This window comes from Alligator sinensis, unplaced genomic scaffold, assembly GCF_000455745.1.
Source record: "Alligator sinensis unplaced genomic scaffold, ASM45574v1 scaffold131_1, whole genome shotgun sequence".
In the NCBI taxonomy this organism is placed as follows: Eukaryota; Metazoa; Chordata; order Crocodylia; family Alligatoridae; genus Alligator; species Alligator sinensis.
In genome coordinates this window covers 2,112,973-2,126,360 of record NW_005841830.1, presented here as the reverse complement: position 1 = coordinate 2,126,360, position 13,388 = coordinate 2,112,973, and the positions used below count along the sequence as shown (strand labels likewise).

At 39.1% G+C, this 13,388-nt stretch overlaps 1 protein-coding gene across 17 annotated transcripts in view; it reads right to left on the bottom strand.

The window, feature by feature from the left end:
• Positions 1-13,388, bottom strand: part of NRXN1 (neurexin 1) — a 1,211,846-nt gene that overhangs the window by 32,452 nt on the left and 1,166,006 nt on the right. Inside the window, exon 1 of one of the 17 annotated variants that reach the window (XM_025202025.1) lies at positions 8,351-8,479. The exons of the other annotated variants lie outside the window; for them this stretch is intronic. Coding sequence (XP_025057810.1) covers positions 8,351-8,401 — 51 coding nt within the window. The 5' untranslated portion in view covers positions 8,402-8,479. Of the gene's footprint in view, positions 1-8,350; positions 8,480-13,388 lie in introns of those variants that run through there. 17 annotated transcript variants of the gene reach the window in all.

Genomic DNA, 13,388 nt, shown 5'->3' with positions numbered 1-13,388 from the left:
TCCTGCCATCCTTCAGATTTGTGGAAAGCCCCAAGTAGCTGAGCATTTCAGACTTAATATTTAATGATACAGCAATGCCCTCCAAAGTGTACATTAATGGGGCTTGGCTTTTCAATTCCCACTTGTCAAAGGACTGTGTTAGATATCAAAAGCAGTCACTTGAAAGTCTCATCCATTTTGTTTCAACATGAAAGGGAACATAGAGGGGAAGAGTACTTGCATCAGAAATGTTATTCCTGCCTCTATGTACCCAATATATAGACTACCTATATTTACCTTACCAAGTTGAGAACATGAAATCTAGCCAAAAAAGAACATGTTAAGTTCCTTGCAGCTATGGACATCATAAATATGCCTCAGTAAGTTTTTCTTCAATAAATATATTTGCTTTCAAAAAAGTAACTGTATACCATATGTACCACTGCCAGAGCATATGCCATATTTACTTGAATCCAAGATGAGGTTTCCCTCCACATTTAAGATAGGGGAAAAGGCCCCTCATCTTGGATTTGAGTACCAGTGAGGGGGCAGGTGGCTGCTGTGGCTCTGGCTCTAGCTCTGGCACCTAACCATGGTTGGGGTCAGCACCACAGCCTTTCCTGCTGCCTAACTCCCATACGCCTCTCTACTTCCTACCTCTCTTCAGCAGTGAAGGGAGGGGGAGTGGGTTAAATTAAGACGACCCTCTCAATTTATACATTTTCCATGTCCAAAATCTAATTATTGAGGGGGTTATCTTAAATTCAGAGTTTTCTTGGATTTGGGTAAATACAGTAGACAGCCACTTAGTAAAGGACCTTGGTATCATTAATGAACAGCTAAATGAAAAACTTCTGCTCCATGTAAAAGCAAAAGCAAATATCAAGAATGGGTTAGAAAGTTAGGAAGTTTGGGTAAATGCATTTCACACAGAATAGGGCAGAAACAGATGGGTTCCAGAAATGGAAAAAAGTATATGAAGTGACTGAACACATTAGGATTGTTTAATTTACAGAGGGACAAGTACCAAGGTACATGATCAGGGCATACACAAAGTACTCAATTGTATATGGAAATGAAATTAGGGATTCCTATTTACTCTTTCAATTAGTACACAGCTAGGGACAGAAGTTACACATAAACCAATTTAAGTAATCAGAAACTGGTTTAAACCTGTAAAAAGTATAGAAGTTCAGTGCACATAAATCAGTGTCAAAATGCCTGAAACTGGTTTAAGATAAACCTGTTTGAATGTAGTATCAGACTTAACTGATTTGGGTCAAATCGGTTTATGAAATTTCTGTCCCAGACCTCCTCCTGGTTCAAGTTAAATCATAGTCCCCAGCATCCCAGCATGCTTTGCAGCCCTGGGCTGGGCTGTGCTGTCTGCTCCAGCAGAGGAGGGTTGGGAGGGTAGGGGGAAAGGGAGGCAGGGACTGTCACCCCCCCAGACAAACTCCAGCTGGGTTCTGGGGCCCTGCTGTTGGAAATCATGGACACCAGTCACTACCAAGTCCAAGAATTTTTTTAACTAAAAAAGAAAGAAAGAAAAAGATTAGGCATTTTAAGTATAATGAAAAAAAATCTGTTTATATCAGAAAGGGCAAAAAATAAGGGAGATAAATCCTCATTCTTTGCATCAAAAGCCCAACATTTTTCAATGTTGTTAGGAGGAAACTTTCCCTGTCAATGTATTAATCTTTAATTGTGTATTTCAAGATTTCTGATACCTTCCCATGAAACATTTACTACTGGCTGCAGTAAGAGACAGGCTAGTTGGAGCTCAGCTATTTCTGTATTGTTCCTGTATGGTACATATGCTAACTATGGGATCTAAAATATCTTAATCAGTGTGGAATATTACATTTAATAATTTTTTGCAGTGTAATAATAAAGGGAAATGTATTATATCAAAGTGATACTCTTCACAGGTTTTAAGACTGAACATATACAATTTTTATTTCTGTATAGCTAACTCAGATTTTGCCAGTATTTTTAACATTATTCTTCTCACTGAAGTTTTATAGCAAAGCATATTATAATAATAGGATTTCCTTTGTTATGCTTCAAAAATATTAATGAATTTATGCCTGCAGAACTTCTGTTAGATAAAGAAGTGCTAGAAAAATAAAGTCAGTAATATCTGTGAGACATAACAAAGAAAAACCTATTATTATAATAATACTATAATATAATATTTTATAATTGGAAGGCTGCAGCCCAAGCTAAGACAAAAACATCTATGCAAGACATATCTTATATCACAGTACAGTGCCTTAAATATAGATGTGAAGATCTGTAATCAGGAAAGACTTTTATGTCAATGTATGATTCTGCCAATGAGAAAACTAGCAGACACAAAGAATGGGATGGAAATAAACCTGCAGTTTATTTAGTTTATTTTCTGTTCCACATAGAAACAAGTGGAACTGCAGCAAAAGGATGGCTGCAAATGTCCTAATAAATATCCAGTGGTGAATGGGGATGAATTTAAGATTACATATTAAAAGTTTATGCCCCTGTTTAAAAGAGGACTTAACAGGATTTCTCAACTAAAAATCAGTGGACTGAATTTTAAGTCCCAGGAATAAAAACTTAAGCTCCAACTCTAAAAATAAAGATAATAAATTGAAAATTATGGGAAAATCAGTTTGACTTTTCCAAACACTCATCTATGTCTACAGTCCCACTTTTAATTTTTTCCTTCTAGCCTTAACATTGGAGAAGACATTGTCCTCATATAGTCTCTTCACAGAACACTGAAAACACAGATGTCTGGTTTTACGGACAGTTTCACATGCATATTCCTATAATATGAAGTGTGACTCTTCCTCGGGGAAGGTGACTGTATGTCTCATTTTTACTGGGACAGTCCCATTCCAAACATCTGTTCCAGGTATGCTTTTGGTTTTTGTTAAATTAATGCGTTTGTCCAGTTTTTGGTGGGAATACAGTCTCCAGCCTAGGATTACAATAGAGGGTGGTTGGTCTTCCAGCATCCTCAGAACCCGCCCCCCCATCCTCCCTGGTATGCTCAGCTAAGAACGGAGCTTGGAAGCTGCTGAGCATGCCAAAGAGCAGGTGGGAGAGCTAGTTTGGGAAATATAGTCACCCTGACTTTCTCACTTCACTAGCCTTTGTTCTTTCAGAGCCCCAAAGTTCAATGACCTCAGCCTTGGACATGTCAATGTGCTATTTTGATACAATGCTGTATCTTTACATCTGAAGCTATTCATGCAAATTGTGAGACATGGAATCTTCATGCATGGCAAGAAATCACTTCCTTCAGTTGTCTATCTGTCTTATCAGAAATGTTGTTAAATAATGACTTTGTACACACATTATACATGAATATAAAGGATATTATATTGTGTGTGAGGGAGGGATACAAGTACAGTATCTTGTTCTCAGGGCAGGGCTGCCAGGGCAGAGTTAAATAACCTTAACTGACTGTAACTTCAGTTTTCATGGTATGCAATGTGCTTGAAATGATCAGAATCAATACTAAGAGAGCTTAGTCCTGAAGCATATGAAAGTGTGATTTTTTTTGCTACCATTGGCTTTATAACGTGACACTTTATAACCCTAGATGTGTATACATATACATATACAAGGAGTGATCCAATTATGGCTACTTTTTATTAAAGGATATAATGTATATCTCAATGCCATTTTGATCAGACCAAACCAATCCACTTCTTTCAAATATCAGATGCGCAAGACAGGGGTCTGTTTTTACCTCTGGGTTGACCTTTTTTCCTTTGGTTTTGTGACTGCCAAAATAGAAATTATTTTGAGCTGCTATCTGGCATTCTCAGATGGTGGCCAATGCAAGCGTACCTTCTTCTTCAAGCTATTTGCACAGCTGCTGGTGCCTGGGCTCATTCCAAAAACTCAAATTCTGTATTCTGTCTGACCACCTTAAGATTGCTATTCTTATGATACCAGTTTAAAACCACTGATTAAAGTATTGTATTTAAATGAAAGTAAAGGGTCAAATACTTAAAATAAATAAATAAATAACATTCAAAATTTAATAATAATTTAACTGAAGTGTTGAACAAACCCCGCTGCTGCCAAAGAGGAACAAAAGGACAATGGTAGTTGAAGGGGTCAGCAACCCAAGTTAGAAATGGAAGCTAGTAAAGCATTTCAACCTTTTTTAAAACTGGATTCAATATTAGGTAAATAATAAAGAACCTGAAGAATATCAACAACTACTGTTGGCCAAACACTAAAGTCTGTTCTGAAGCAAAGTCCCGTTGATGTAAGTGAGAAACTTATTGGAGTAAAAGCAGCAGGAACTAGACCTATGGCTAAGACTCCAACTAAATAATGTTAGGTAAAGTAATGTGTTTTAGTTACTGTACATCATATTTCTCTTGTGCTTTTCTAATTTGGATGGCAAGACTGAAAATAAATCAGTTTTTCTAAATGAATTGCAACTGTTGTTAGCACCCGTGATAAACACTGCTAATTTGCAGGATGCTGCACTGAGTGTTTTCATTAATCAAGGATTTAAGAGTCAGAGGAAAATCCCCCTATTGGCAGTGAGTTTCTAATAGGATAACGTGCAAGCTGGTATCATACTAATATGAGATTGGATTAGACTGTCTCTTGGGTGAATTGTCCAAATTCATCTTAAAACTGACAATCTAATTGTAGGAGATTAAAAAAAAATTAAATAAAAGAATGGCAGGTATACATCCTGAAAGGGCAGCCTGATTTCTTGTCATTATAACTACTTTTCTTTGTACATTGTTGTATTTTTAGAGCCATTCAATTTCAAAAGTCTGCAGGGTTTAAGGCAGAGCTTATTTTGTGGTACTTGGCTATTGAAAGTGTCAGATGATTATGTCACTTTCTAAGAAAAGAAAAGAAGATGGACAGAAAAAATTAACAATTATTAAACCAATATAAAAATGGAAAAATTACACTTTGGAAAACTGGATGTCAATGAGTAACTCCACACTTAGCTTTTGACCCTTATTCATGTAAAAAACCTCTCCAAAGTTAAAACTATTATTTTCATCAATGACAACTATCATTACTAATATTTGCAGGCAAAGGCTTTTGTCATTATAATGATAATATAAGATGTCACCTATCTGCCACCATTTCTGGTAAAAGGGATGAAAAACAAGCTGCTGGCCAATCTGTTTTGGTTCAAATAATGATGAGTTAGTTGTGGTATAGGTATAGTAACAGACTCTACAGGGGTACATAAATACCAAGAAGACTCCAGGGCTGCAGTCACTGGGCTACAGGAGTTTGGACTCTGATGCTTTAGACAATATTTCAGCCAGACTTTTCTAATAATGCTTGGCTAACATTAGGTTGAAGAAGGAAAGAGACTGGAAGTAAAGAAATAATTTAAAATATAATTTCTATAAACATTTTTTGCTAAACCATTTTCCTAGTCTTTGTCTTAAAAGACTTAAAAAGTGTACCGTTCTCAGTCATTTTTAGTGTGGGGCATGGTAAGGCTCAAAGACAGCAGGAAAATATGAAGCAAAAATTAAATTAGCACTTGTGCATTCATTAAAAGTAGTGGTTTCTGCATATTTTCCCTATAGTACTTTACCTCCTTTATTTAAAACAGAGTACCCCACAGTTAGTCTGAATATAGTTTATTCCTTTCTCCTTAAATAACATATTTTATTCAGTCTGAAATACAAGCAAATTCAAATTGTAGTGGTTAAAGCTAATAGTTTTAAACTGCGGCATGAATTATAAACAGCACATGCTCTTTTCACTACTATTTAAATAATTTTAGATTAGTATTTAACTGTGTAATCAAACTGTTTAAATTATTTATTTGTATTGCACTAGTGCCCAATCAGGATCTGGATGCTGGTTGCTCAAAAGCCATAGGAAGACGAAGACCCTGATGAAAGGCATTTACAATCTAATTTATATAATATAAGAAGTGAGGCAAATAATAGAATGGGAAGTGAAAGGGAGGACAAGGAACGTGGTGACATATTCACAAGGTTATTTAGGTTAATGGTGCAAATCCAGCTCAGTGTAAAAGCACATGATTATCTCTAAGCCTCTGAGTGTCCATTTGAAGTCAAAGGCTGCATCCAGATGGGCGAGCACGTGCCTGTTGTAGTATCTCAAAGCATCTTGAGATGCCACAAGAGGCACACTAGGAATGACAAAAATGTTCCCCGTGCTAACTCTAATTTTGAAACCAAGAAATCCTGGTATCAAAAAACGAACAGACCACGCTGAGGTGGTAAGAGAAATGGGCATATAATTGTTAATGAGAAGAGACAGCACAGAACAGACAGCAAGGTAAACAGAGAATTAGGAATATCTAGTATCATGAAGAATAAATGTGGACATAATTTTGACAAAAATATGCTGAACAGTAAAAAATGACAGAGAAGTGAATTAGGAAGCAGATAGGCATTATTTTACTCCAACAGTCCTTGCTGCTGAGAGCAGGGGGCTGGACCCGATGATCACATGAGGTTCTTTCCAGCCCTAAACTTCTGTGAATCTGTAAGTTAAAGTACTGAGATGGGGTGGGGATGCAATTATTAGAGATGGATGGCTGAGGGTAGAAAACAGACTGGAGAGACTCTGGAATGAAACAGGAGAAAGTCACTTATACATAACATGGTCAATGAATATAGACGTGAATGGAGAAGGGAAACTGGGTGCTAGATGAGTGGTAGTTTACAGTAATATATGTGAGAAGCTGGTGTACCAGCACATGAACTGAGCAGGGAGTAATCAGAGCAAAGAGACATTCAATAAAAGGATAAGAGTGCCAGCCAAGGTCAAGATGCGAAAGGAGATAGATCAAAGAGCAGGGGAGAGATTAGAAAATAAGATGAGTGATATAAAGATATTTTATAACATGAAGTATAACAGGCAGGCATTCATGAGAAATGAGTACTGGAAAGCATATTATCAAGTATAGGACTAGGGAATTAAACCTCAAATTCTGGGTCTCTTCGTTTTCTGAATTCCTAGGTATTGGATTTGTTGACACTATAACTTCATTTTCTTCCCTTAAAACCCACAGAAACAGTAGAAAGTGTGTGTGCTAGTCCAGTGTGAATTTGTTACAAGTTATTTTTAAACATTGAGGCCTGATGGGCTGAACAGGAAAAATAGTATAGAGCCAGATCCAAAGTATAAATAAAGGATTTAGAAAACCAACAGATATATACTGCTGTCTTTTAATTAGCCATAGTAAATATATATTTGTCCTGAAATGCACAGCTCACGTACTGTTTACAAGAGGAAGGTCCATGCAGAACTTTATATTTTGGATTTGGATGTATTCAACTTTACTGAAAACCAATAACTCATATATATAATTCTTCTTCATTTTTCTTTTCTTTTTTTTCTTCAAGGGGGAATGAAATAACCCAAACTGATGGGAATACTTGCAGAAACCAACAGGGTCTGAAAAATCAGGAAAGAGCTCATGTGGAAAAAATCAAATTTCATTTTTAGGACTGGATTAACTGCACAATTTTCTAGCCAAGACTGTGTAATTTAAATTTAATTTACTGTGGGTGAAGTTGATCTCTATGACTGGTTGTTGAGACAGTTATAGAAAAAAAAATCAAATATGTCACATTAATCAATCCTATTCTTCAGCTAGTTTTTCCCTTGTGTTTTGTAACTTTTGGTAACAGGCACTTTGTTGAGATAGATGCAGCAGTATATCAGTAACATCAGCTCTAGATGACATCCCATTTGGACAAGTGCCTTTAAATGTGTATTTAACCTGCTATAGGTCAAACAAGTACATCCGCATCAATTAGATTTAGTCAAACCACATACAAAAAAGTCCTCTCTCATCTTTATGTTACTGAAGTGATATTAAAATGCCAACATCATACCCAATATTTATGATTTTAGCTGTTGACCTATTACAATATACTAACTTTACAGAATAGTAACTGAAGACAACATGGGAACATTTGTTTCAAAGTAAGCTTTCAGCAAATTGATACTGTCAAACTGCATGGTGTTCTGCTGTGTTCATTTTACTATCAGTCTATGACACCAGAAGAATGGCAAAAAGCTGAAGAGTAACACATTCTTTTTAATCAAAACATTAATATTTCAAAGTATAATAAGGAAACACTGATTTTGCCCAACACAGCCTTTGGTGTTGTGGACTGAAATTCCTTAAAGCCTTGTTTTTAAAAAGAAAAACACTGGACCAAAGAGAATTATTTGGTTATATCTTTCCCAAATCTCAGACTCTGGGTGCTGTTATAGGTTACCTTTAAAACATTTAAAATCTGTGGAATGTTATGCTGGCATAAAGTTAAAACAGTTTCAGAGAAGTCACAAGTTAGGGTTTAATGCATCTTAGACCTGCACAACTCTGACTTACCATTACAGCGCCTGGCAAGCAGGGACATGGACAGGATCCATGACTATCCATTCTCTGGGGTGGGAGAGAAAAGTGAGGAGGGTGGCATGTTGATTGGGGGTGGACAAGCCACCATGGGGGCTGTGGCTTCCCTCCTTCTGCATCCAGGAGGAGCCAGCTGGAACCACGGGTGGGAGGGGAAGTCTTAAAAAAAAAAAAAAAATGCTGTTTGAAGAGAGTGGGAAGGGGGAGAAGTAAAAGAAAAGGAGTAAAACATAAAATTAAAAAAATAAGGGACCAAAATCTTGCACGTTTCACTGAATTGGGATTGGGTCATAGGGGAGTTGGGTTAACACTTAAACCAGACAGAGCTGAGGCCTAGCAGGCTCACTGCATGGGTTGGGTTAGGGGGTGCTGACAGAGCCATTTCAAATGAATACTGGTTCAGTTCAAATGAATACTGGGTGGGGGTGGCAAAGTTGAACCATGGTACAGTGGCCAGCAGCAGTAAGGGGGTGGAATGAGTGGGAAAGGACACAGTTGCCTAGTGCCAAAAGCCAATTGCCTGTGCTCATTAATGGTTAATTGTTTAACTGCTCCTCTTGCACCAACAGCCAACTGAGTGCACAGGGGTGCTAGAGCAAGCAGAAAACTGGTGAGATGCACTGGGTGTTTAGAGTGGTCAGGATGTGCTGGGGTTGTAACCCCTGAGGTAGGAGGGGGTGGTGGCTTGGGGCCTGCACCAATCCCCAGGGCTGTTGAGTTCAGAAGAGTTGAAAGTTTGCCCACAGAACAAAGGAGTGGGAAGGACCAGAAAGTGGTGCATCCTGGGATGCCAGAGGAATGAAAATAAAACATTTTACCTCTTTGGAGCAGACTAGCAATGCCCTGGAATGACCAGGGTAAAATGGATAAGGATAACCCTTGCTTGAATTGTTATAACTTTAAAACATTTAGGCCACGTCCAGATAAGCATGGCCATGTGGTAAGTTGTGCGGCAGACAGGTCCGTGGCACCACACTGCACGTTCAGCTGTTCTCCATGCTGCAAGGGAGCAGCGCAGGAGTTTTTTTGACTCCTGGATATCTGGGGTCAAAAAAACCTGTGCAAAAACAAAAAGTGGAGTGGCATACACAGGGGCAATGTGCACTACTCAAAACTGGAGCCTGGCTGGCTAGAGCCAGGCTCTGGCTGCTAGCCAGTCTCTGAGTGGCAGAATTGCTGCTGGTGCAGCCCTCGGAGGCCCCCAGGACCAAGGTAAATCTATCTCACCTGAGGCAACCTGCCACGTGCCAGAGGGTGTGTGGCACAGGCATTCCCTGGGGACAACTAGCAGCAGCAAAAGGTGTGCTGTCGCTAGTTGTCCCAGGGAATCAAACATCCATGCTCATGTGGACATCGCCTTACAGGGCAATTAGCATGGGTAAACACCCTTTAATAGGTGATTGCTGCTAAGTGCTTTTATGATCATTTAAATATGACATGTAAGACCACTCTCAGAGACAGTATGTAACCAATTCTCCCCCCAAAACAAGGTCACTTCTGGCTCTCAGTTCTGTACTTACATTAGACAAGGAGGCTTTGACAAGTGTTATCCTCTTTTTCAAAATTCACCATGTTAATTTTTGCACAAAACTACCAATTTCTATCACTGCTAGTAATACATGATATCATGCTCCATTTCCTGCCTCTCCCTCTACATCCTTCCCAAAAAGTTTAAATATCTCAGTTCTCTGAAGTATAAAATCAGATAAAGAGATGAAAAATCCAACACTTTTTAAACTGCATGGCTTTCATTTAAACTTGGAGTTTGAAGCAAGTTTCTTTGAACAAGCTCAGAATCATATATACATCCTCCCTGGGAAAAGCAGAAATAAAGAGAATAAAAATTCATGCTGATGCACCTTCTGTTTTTGTTTTTATTTAAATCTGGGCACCAAGGCAGGGAGCACTAAGTTGAACTGAATCATTTTTAAATGAAAATACTACTGAAAGATTTATCTAAAAGATTATTTCACAGTAGATCCTTCCCTCCATTCTCCATATATGAACAAGGTTAATTTCCTGGAGGAACAGGAAAAAATGTATTTATTCAATTTCTCCTTTCTCCTCTCCTGGACTTGCAGGGTCTTCTGACTAGGAAATTAACCAACTGAGCTCCTCCTCTGTCATTTTCCTCATTAGGTTATGTGAAAATTCATCCTACATCATAAATGTCTCTCATTAGCAATTATTGATACATTTATAGGACTAATGATGAGACATTTAACTTTGTATCTAGTATACAACATTAGATGTTGTAAATGAGCTGTTGTTCCTTTCTCCAAAAAGAGTGATCATATCCTGTAGCTTTATTTCTAGAAAGGGTTATACATAAGAAGCATATGCAGGAAGCATAATACACAAATGCAGATGTTATCTCTTTTCGTGGGTGAGCAGGTTTGTGTGCATTTTTCCAGCCCTGCTGCCTGACCTGTGATCCTATTATCTAATGCATCTGAAGTTGGAAAGGCCAGATGATTATTTGGGTGCCATCCCTCAGTAATGTGATAAGAAGCAGTGTCTGAGAATGGAGAATGTTATTTTGTGAACGGTCCCTCATTTCATCTACCCCACGCTCCTTTTCTCCTGTATGCTGGAATAGCAGAAGAACAGGGGATGATTAATGTGCAAGTCATTAGATGTCACTTGTGCTTTCTTTGTAAAAAGCCTTTTAGCATATCAGTGTTTATTTCTGTTCTCAAATTTGGTATCACATTTAACAACAATAATAATAATAACGGTGATGTTGGAGTGTGCAATTTTTTTTTTTTTTTTTTTAGAGTTTGCATTATACTGAACAAACACGAGAGAGGGAATATGTTCAAGGACGTTTTCCTTACAGAAAGAAACTCACTTGGGCTTTATGTGCAAGAGAAATGTTCCCTGGCATTATGTTTGTATTTTCCAGTTTCATCATATTTTTAGGTTTTTCTCTGGCTGAAGCAAACACCCTGGCCTTCATTAATCCTGAACTCACACAGCATGGCAGAGACTTTCACAGCATTTTTTTATCCATGGAGTAACTGCTTATTAAAGTTAAAAAATACAGCAGTGATAGTGAAGCAATTAATTTATTCTCCTGCAGTACACTTTGCAAGTCACAGAGATTACTGAAGTTTTGGAACCTGAGACTCAGTTGGTATCCATCTTCTACAACCTGTCACTGACATTATTTCATACTCTTAATAGGAGCCTACAGAACAGATTATATTTTATAGAGAGAAAGAACAAAAGAAAAAAATGAATGTAATCTAGAACAAAAAAGCACTGAACCAGTGAATAACCCAAATGGGTAGGTACACCCCAAAAATTTTGCTCCAGAGATAGCTTTTCTCAAAATTTAGTATGCACAAATTTATTGAAAGCAAAGAGGGCATTCACTACTTGGAAATATATATGCAACAGACACAACATGTAGTAAGTTTGAATTATTCTTGAATCAGTTATATACTAACCAGTTCTATGATGAGCACACCTCCGTAGTTTGTTGTTCCACCTCAAGAGTATCTTCTCCATTAAAATTAATGAGTTTTGTCATTAGCTCAAGCTCACAAGGAAAAGAACAAGACCTACTTTGCAAGATGACTACTTCCTGCTAAGTAATATGTACTTTTCCGTCCTAAAAAAGTTATAATTTTCAGGGGAATAGGTTGTCTTAAATTATTTTAATTCTCATAGCACAGGAGCCCTCAACACAAGGACCAGAGAACAGATCAGCAAACAGGGGAGCTTGAGTGGGGACACTGCCTGGCCTTTTTTTTTTCTTTCTTGCCCTTACTTCAGTGGTAGCAGGTATAGGAGGAAGAGGGAAAATTTCAGGAATTACCAGTGGAAGAGGAAGAAACTAGTAGGAGAATCAGTGGAATGGCTGGAAGACATTGCAGTGGCAAGGCCCCTGCTGCCCCCAGCTCTCTCTCTGCCTGTATCTGTGTTGGCTTTGTCCAGTTGTGGCCACTGATCACTGAGGGTGCTGACAGACATGCAGGTCCCTGCTCTAACTCATGGTGCTTTGCATAAAGCGCCATGAGTTACAGTGCCCCCCTGCCCCCCTCCCCTCCAACCCAGCAGACGGTCATGTTTACTGGTCGGGTAAGGCGGTGGGGGGTGGTAAATCAAGCCTGTCTGCCTGCCCCATGATTAGGGTTGGGCTGATGAACCCCCATACCCCACCCTTAGCTCCAGTGCTGTTTGCAGAAAGGAAGGAGGGAGGGGGAGCTGCAGACTGCAGTTTGCCCAGTCTGAAGTAAAGGGTAGGGGGTGGGGGTGCTGTGAGGTGGGGAGGCTCCAATCCACCTGTCCCCGTCCAGCTCAGGCTGGGCAAACCCCAGCCTTACAGCTCCCCCTACTCCTTCCCCTCTCCTTTCCTGCAGCCCAGCCCCAATCACACTGACAGATTGACCCTAGGGAACACAACTTCTCTGCGGTGCTCCACTTTGGGGTGCTTTCATCTGATTCTTCATTAAGGTTAATTTGTCATGTGATTGGCCACTTTTAAAGTGCTCTGTAGCCATGCATGTGTGTCATGTCATGGCTGTTAAGCACTTTCAGGAGACTGATTATGTGACAAATATAACTTCTTTCTGTGCCCTGACACTTCCACCCACATTCTGGTCTGATCTTGCAGGGACTGTGGCCCGAATGTTCCTGCCAAAGGCAGCCAGATTAGGGAGTGTTTGCCTGTTGGATTCTCTCAGGTATTTAGGTAAGGGAGCTGCAGGAGCAGGTGAACAGGCTTAGGCCTTCATTGACTCAGTGCACAAGGAGATCGCCCTCTTCATGGACAACCAGAGGAGGTATTGGAAGACAGAAGACAAAGATATTCAGAAGGGCAGAAGGTTGCAGTGTGTCACCTCTGGCACCAGAAAGCACTCCTGAAAATGTAGCTCTCCAGCTGAAGAAAAGGTATGAAGCCCTGGTATCAGATGAGATAAGGAGCCTACTACAGTGGCAGGAGGGGGTAAGCCATACACACCTTATCACACGAACTTCATGACTTACTAGGTCGAGAAGGGCATCT